The sequence below is a fragment of the Mugil cephalus genome, chromosome 1 (assembly GCF_022458985.1).
Source record: "Mugil cephalus isolate CIBA_MC_2020 chromosome 1, CIBA_Mcephalus_1.1, whole genome shotgun sequence".
NCBI classification, from domain to species: domain Eukaryota; kingdom Metazoa; phylum Chordata; class Actinopteri; order Mugiliformes; family Mugilidae; genus Mugil; species Mugil cephalus.
This window is the reverse complement of record NC_061770.1, coordinates 20204263-20211954: the sequence shown is the minus strand read 5'-3', so window position 1 is coordinate 20211954 and position 7692 is coordinate 20204263. Positions and strand designations below refer to the sequence as shown.

The 7692-nt window shown below is 42.9% G+C and overlaps 1 protein-coding gene across 1 annotated transcript; it reads right to left on the bottom strand.

Annotated features, from left to right (window-relative positions):
* Positions 1-84: 84 nt before the first annotated feature.
* Positions 85-5132, bottom strand: tprg1l (tumor protein p63 regulated 1-like). The gene is made up of 6 exons (XM_047608064.1): positions 4739-5132; positions 4504-4595; positions 3894-3944; positions 3648-3773; positions 2940-3093; positions 85-2418 (listed from the first exon to the last, which is right to left on the bottom strand). The coding sequence occupies exons 1-6, from the start codon at positions 4964-4966 to the stop codon at positions 2224-2226; spliced, it is 846 nt and encodes a 281-aa protein (XP_047464020.1). The 5' UTR covers positions 4967-5132; the 3' UTR covers positions 85-2223.
* Positions 5133-7692: the final 2560 nt, after the last annotated feature.

Sequence of the window (7692 nt, the reverse complement as noted above, 5' to 3'; positions counted from 1 at the left end):
TGCTCCTTAAGATGAGTGTGCATCTAAATGTTTCAGTTCTGTTGTGGTGCTGAAAACAGTAGTTATGGAGTCTTCACAAAAAAACTTGCTGTTTGTGGTGTTTAATGAACAAAGACGTGAGACAGTTTTTTTTTTTCAAAGTGTAATTTTAAAGCGTTTCTTCATGACACAAGTTGCTTTAACCTGCAAATGCTGCATCATTACTTACAGAATGTAATAGCTGTTACCCGCTATGACCAAACTGAAACATCGGTAGGAATCCAAACAATAAATCAACAGGCCATACTAAATATATTAGGACTGTATTAGTTGGTCTCAAGGCATCGTCTGCCTGTGTGCTTGCCCATTTATATAAGCCTGAATTGTGCAGCCACACGAACTGTAACTTAAATCACTTAGCTGCAGTCCTTGACATTATAGATGTCATCCAAACGCATGTCTGTATCAACAAGCAGAGCTGCGGCCCTGCCAAAAACGTATAGGCATTTATTATTTTCCACTGTGGCCGCTCTGCTGCAAATATCCGGAACGGCAAGTAAGCCTTCACGTGTCCGTGAAGTTTAACTCCCTAAATAAAACCCTCCAGCAAACTGGCAATGAAATTCATTCGTTCATCATTCGTTTTCTAGAAGCCGTTATGAGTCGACCGCATCAAAAATAACTGCAGATAAATAAATCAACCAAGTATGTACAAATTCACTCAGGATATACTTTTAAAAAACATCTGTCATGCAAACTCGGCGTGCAGGGAACATGCACAAGACTGACCAGAAAAAGTCATTTTGGGACGCAATTTGTTGGCATTGCTGAGCGTGGACATACTGTCTGAAAGCTTTGGTTGGATGATTGGACGAAATCACCTAAATCTCATTCATTGTAAACATACAGTATGTGGTTAATGAACGGATGAAAAGCTTTATCTGCATGTATTTCGTTTTGTGTTATTTTGTCTGCAGTTTAATGCAGATGAGTGCAAAAGTATGCCTAAAACGAACGCAGGCTGCAGGACCATTAAGGCAATTCACAAACAAACAAAAAGGCATGGTTTACAGGTTCACGTTGCATAAAACATCTGTGACATATAAGAGCATGTCTGCAATAGTAGCTAATGCAGCCCATAGACTGTGTAACGATGGACGGAACTGCTAATCTAAAGTGAAGCCAAAGCAAGTAGAGCTCCCCCTGGTGACTGGCTGCAGTATAGGTCATACGCTCCATGTTAGTGGATGGAACTTGGGACAAACTAAAACACTAAAATACACATCAAATAATCTTTTAAGGATGGTTTCTGTAATTTCAGGTAGTTAATATAATGTTGGTGCATGTTGTTCAACATGGCGCCGCCTGTATCCCTGGAGAAACAGCATTGATTTTGGCCAGTGCAAGGAAGTGGGGGCCCATTGTCCATATTTATTCAGTCTATGGTACAGCCCCTCCAACAAAGATATCATTTAGCTAAATATAAACACTGGGAATAAAACATAGCCCAAATAGTGATGGAGGGTCTCAGAATGTAACTCAATATTGTATTCATCGAGCATCGTGGATCATAACACGTGAATTCCTCCTGTAATTTTGAAGCTGAGCCCAGAACTTTTCAGTGTAGCAGTACAGTCCAATCCCGTCCTGCTGCAGTTTCCCTACTGTAACATATGCTACAGTAATCATGTGACATGACCGTTAAGCTAAATCCATCAGCTGCTTTTCCATAACAAGAAGCTACGCTATGGCTTTATGTTCTGAACAAAGCAATTCTACATTTCCAACCGTATCGTGTAGCAAGTGTGGAACATGTTTACGGCTAATGTTATGCTTTCATTGATCCTAAAGCACAAATATAATCATTTAACCTTAAATGTCACATTAGTTTTGACAATATGCCATGTTAAACAGGAAGCGTGAGACTACAAGATGGTCAATCTATAAAGAAACTGCTCTGTCCGCTATCTCCTGCACATGGCTAAGTCCTGGCAGGTCTGTGTGCAGCTCTTTGATGGCAAGCAACTGAGGGTACAAAAAAAACAAACAACAGTCCATGCAGCTCATCATTTACCTACAGAAGGCCGACCACTTGCCTGTGGCACCAGCTTAACGAGGTGCGTACATCTCACGGGCTCAACTTACACACACAGTTCGCACATCACGCTGTAGCTTCCGTCAGACAGTGCAGTGTAACACAGACACATGGGTTGAACTCTTGTAGTTTAGAGAAGCCGAGTGAATCTAGAAGCCGATCTTGCCCCGCGTCATGGAGTAGCCCAACTTGGCTTCGTTGTTGATGAAAGACATAATCCCCAGATAGGTTTCGATGAGCAGGGGTCTTTCCAGGATCAGGACACCGTTGGCGCGGCCGGGGATGGGGTGCTCCTTGTGGGCCTTCTTCACTGCCTGCACCAGCTGGGTCCTGAAGTTGTCCAACTTGGGAATAAGAGAAGAAGAGCATGAAACCACAACAGGCCTCCAAACATTTCTTCACATAACACAGAATCTGTGTCTCTGAGTGTCTGTACAAAACTAGATGTCAGTGTCTAGAATGAAGCCTCACAAACTGTGAGATAACGGACACAGCAAAATTAGTTCCATTTAGCTCTGGATGAGAAAATATTCCCAATAAATTGCCCCGGGTGGTGACGTTGCCTTGCCAATAAGGAAAGAAACACACAACTTTGAAAAGAACTTTTCAAAGCCTTATCTGTGCTGACTTAATTTGCATGAATGACCATCATTCTCTCAAGGAATGAAATACGCCTTTAAGGCAGCAGCAATCAGCCCGTTGTTTGTTTGCTGGCCTCTGAGTGCTCGAGCTGTTTTTGTTGCAGCTGCAGTGGTCAACCCAAACCCATGCCTCTCATTTCAAGCGTTAAATGCTCCGATTTTACCAAAAACTTAAATTATACTCAAAACTAATGTTCAGCCCCTTGAAGGTGAAGGGATTGTACCTGGCAGAGAGTGGCCACCTTCTCATCAGCGTGGGCCATGGGATGTTCTGTGAAGGTGCAGTAGGGCATGTCCGTGGACCAGGGGTTCCAGCGGTTTAAGAACGAAGCGCGCGGACGTTTGTCCCACTGGACACGAATCCCGTAGCCCTCTCTCCTGAAAGACGGCGGAAGAACAGCTCTCCTGTCAAGCTGAACTTTCATATTTTGTTTATTTTAATTGTTTCATTTGTTACCCCCCCCATTCTGTCTTTTACAGCTCTCGGCCCATTTGGAAACATTTCTATTCATAGTTAAGACAATTCAGCTGCCAATTCATTAGGTACACTTTAGCCTATTAAGGTGGGGCTGACAAAATAACAGTTGATAGAGCACAAAAGTACTACGAACCACAGCCTCCGAAATGAAAACTACCACATCCACATCCGTCCATTAACCAATTACCTTTGGCTGCTTAAAGAAGGGAACTCTATTTAAAGGGTCTGCCTATAAATCAACTGCATTATTAATAATTCATTAACATCAAATAACTATATTATTATCAATGGTGTAGGTTTTACAACTAAGGAACTATGAATTCCTAGCTGCACTATTTTATCAATTACTTGTGTCACATTCATGACTGGACTGGACACATGCTTCTAACACGTCAATCTACCCAATAAGCATCAACATCCATTTGCTGTTCAGGACTAAATCGTGTGGACGCACTTGTTGAGGGATTTGGGTGGGAACTCAAACTCGCCCACTGAGATGGTGTCCACAGCGTTGAGGGAGATCCTGATCACTTGCTGACACAGAAGGTTTATGAAGTCGTACTTGCACACGAGCAGGGACCTGATCGCACAAAACAGAAGACCGCGTCAGCGGACAGTGTCAAGCGTCCAGAGCTATCCAAGCGTCCAGGCAGCAGAATATTTCACACTTAAGTCAGAAAAACAGGCTTTTTTAACTCACCTATCAGTTATGAGCACAAGCCTCTCCTTCTCATTGTTCCAGTGGTCAATTCTGTGAAAGCCCCAAACAAAATAACCTTTAGGACACAGGTGTTAAACATGAGGCCCGTGGGCCAAAAGCGGCCTGCCAGTGGGTCTAATTTGTCCTGCAGCATGAATTTGCAATAATTCTGTAGAAGATTGCAATCTTTCAAAGAAAATAACTCCTATTCCTAATGTGTCCACTGTTTTAGTAAGAGAAGTAGACAGAGCACGACTCTGAGACACAAGACAAAACAGAAGACGCCAATGTGCTTATTTTTCTTAAGAGATTTCATTTCTAAAGGATAGTTTATTAAATGTAAACATTCTCCTAATTTAGTTATTCTTCTTTACACTAAAACATTGGGCTGTATGTGGCCCCCTGCACTGAAATGAGTTTGACACCCCCGCTTTAAACGGTTGCAAAGCAGATTAAGACGCACGGTCTTGATGAAGAGTTGGCAAAATGCAAGTAAAATGGGTCAAAATAACATCAGCTAGTATGGATCCTCCATCTGAATTAGCTCCACAGTGCATTCAGCCTGTTTGAGCTCTGTTAACCAACAGCTCCATGATGGTGGTCCACTCACTCGGTTAGCAGCCAGACGCTCTGCACCTCTCCATCCTCCGATGGAAGCGCCACGCTCCGGATGTCGCTCACAGCCTGCTCGATGGTACCTGGCTGAGATCAGCATCACACGACTGTCAATCAGCAGCATTATCCCGGGCGTGTAGCTGTCTTAACAACAACAACAACAACGCACCGCACCGACTCGCGTGCGCACGTTACCCCCAGAGCCCGAGCGTTTTGACGGAGCAACTTACCCTGAACACGAAGTAGTCCTTGACTTTCGCCTGCATCGTGGGGTTGTGCACGTGAAACGGCGTCAGCGTTTGTAGCGGGGGGCAGCAGGCCACGGAGGCTGCGTGTCCGAGGCTTCGCTCGGCCTCCGGGGGCGTGAAGGCAACCTCGACCCCCTCCTCGGCTCCTGCGGGGTGGAGGACCGCGGCGCCCGGGCTCTCCGGCTCCACGGTGTCGTTCAGCTGAAGCATGGCGGAAGCAACGCTGTTCCAGGAGCTTCCCGATTTACTGCGCTGACTGTTAGATCAGAAAATGTCCTTCCGAGGATGCGGACTCACCCATTGCGCACGACGAATAATGTTTTGATTGTGGGGGGTGACGAGGAAGTAGTTCCCTCTCGCTTCACTTCCCTCCTTTGATTTCCTTCCTCTTAAAGGGGCACAGTGGTTTTTAATCTAGCCCATAACAGAAACAGGTGTTTGGTGTGGATGAGCTCACTTAATAGTCATCAGTGAAACAATTCTAATCAGGATATTAATTGGACTACATTATTAAATAATTCTAATTATATAACTCTAATAATTGTAATGTATTAGTCAGAGCCATCTGTGGTATCTCTTGAGTTGTCAGGGCATTTGGATTTCATTGCAGGGCGTGTTTCTGCCAAGAGAAGGAAGTTGCACACATCTAGACTTTGTCACTCAGATTTACGTCAAAATGAAATTTCGGTGTAATGGCTCAGAGCACAGGAGGAATATACACTTGAAAACTTTTGTGTCTAATTACCGTGTAATATTACACCGAAATATGGCGCAGAGGTCATTAGTGGGACAGTCCTGTGTAGGTGTGTGTGGGTGAGGAGGAGGGAAATATTATAATGAGTTAAGCAGTTTTGTAGCATGCGGGAAGAAACTTGTTGTTGAGCCTGGCTCCTTCCAGAGGCCAGCAGCGAGTCCACGGTGAAGGTAGAAGGAATGGGAGGAAGTGAAAGTCCTGATGATTTTCTCCACTGTCTTCACCACCCTCTGTAGGGACTTCCAGTCAGAGGCACTACAGGCCCCTGACCAGACAGAGATGCTTTCTGTCAGACATGTTGAAAGTGGTGAGATTGGGAGCGGGTAGGTATACTCACACAAAGTGTGCCCTCTTTACAAGGGTTCCAGCTTCGGACCAGCTCAAAGAGATTATCTGCACCACCAGGAACCTGAGGCTGATGATCTGTACGCGCAATTGCACAGTCCTTCAACCAAGCAAAGCATTTCATTTAGTTGGAAACAAATGCATCTCCACACACTCGGATGATTAAAGCCCCCCCTAAACAATTCAACATAATCTGGCTCCCAGGATAGTCAAGTCAGTCAACGTTATTGTCAATTCTGACATGTGCAACACAATACAGGATTGAAATTACCATCCTCAAAGGCCTATGATGCAGCAGCTAAACAAAAAATGTAAGCAAGAAATGAAATGTGCAAATGTTGAGAATATATAAAAAGATAAAATATATCCTGTATATACAAAGTAGACGAAGGAGAACATGACAATATACTTGAAGTGGCTGATGCAATCCAGAGTTGAATATGACTCCAGAAAAGTTGCAGGGATCTTGTGTGCAGGGAAAGTCTGTTGTAACGATAATATTTATTTATTTGTTTATTTGGCAGTACACAGCTCTCAGCCATTACCTACCATTCCACTCAGTTACTCCACTCTCTATGTCTACATACTCCATCAACTCTACCGAGAGAGGTGAATAGCCATAGACTATTCTGGTGCACAACACATCGTAAACAATTTTTATACTTTCTCTTTATGATTATGATGATAAAGCAGGACAATAACAATTTCTTTCCACCTTCACAGGCACATCTGATGATATGCATCTAAATTTACACAATAATACACAGATATGTGTTTTTCATTGTCTCAAGTTAATGAGAAAATTAATATCTTTTACATGGTCATGTAATAATTGAGAATATCTTTAATTCAGATCAGTGCCACAAACTATTTCCCGTATTTTGACCTAATAGTATTTTAACATTTTTTGGCTTCATGTTCATTTCACCACATAATAATGTCTGTCTCAGCCTGAATCAAAGCCACATGTAAAGCACATATTAGATTTGAAAGCAAAAATAAAATATCTTCATCAAGATATCTCCATGCAAACATGGACGTGTTAATTCTGGCCAACATACAACAAAGTATCTCAGTTCAGTAAAGGCTGAAATACTGATAACTAAATACCTAAACCATCCCCTCTAGTGGAGATTCTTGGTAACAACAAGCCATAGATTGAGATACAGTGTTGATGAATAGTGTTTTTCCTTTACTTTCATTGCTTACTTACATAGATTATGACCCAGTGTATTATTTACCTGAGACTGGTTGTTGTGATTGTCTTTCTGTTACAGTGCTTGTGCAGTTTATCTGCACCTGTAATCTTTATTTCTTACAATTATTAACTAGTTTTTACTGTTTGCTTATTAAAATATGCTTTGTCACAAAGGAATGAACTTTGACAATGACCTCCCCTGAACAACAACTTTGTCAACTTAACATAAAAGGCCTGTGAAATACTGTACATTTGGATGGGTTTTGGTAGGTTTTAATGGGTACTGCGGTCTTTACATCATGTGCCACTTTGTGGTATGGAAATTGCTCGGATGCAGACAAGAAGCTTCTGCAGTGGTTCACAGAAGTCCACACAGAAACATATAGGGCATTTACACCAGCAAAGGAAGGAAAAGTCTTTCCAGTAGACACTCTTCCTACCACTCATGGCCTGCTTACCCCTGTCTCCTCAGGATGAAGACTACACAGCATCAGGTCCAGAACGACCAAGCTCAGGAACTCACTCACTCTGCCACTAAACACATGTCACATGTGTGACTATTTATATGTGCAGTACCTTACTGAATATGCATTAGGCGTCGTACCAACTACTCAAGTGTGTGGAAATACTTCACCTAAG

Excerpts from the sequence above, each read along its gene's own strand:
- tprg1l (XM_047608064.1), bottom strand. The coding sequence starts at position 4,966 with ATGCTTCAGCTGAACGACACCGTGGAGCCGGAGAGCCCGGGCGCCGCG. Across the intron at positions 4,596-4,738 it reads AGGACTACTTCGTGTTCAGG|CCAGGTACCATCGAGCAGGC; the intron begins GTAAGTTGCTCC and ends TGCTGATCTCAG. Across the intron at positions 3,945-4,503 it reads AGCGTCTGGCTGCTAACCGA|AATTGACCACTGGAACAATG; the intron begins GTGAGTGGACCA and ends GGGCTTTCACAG.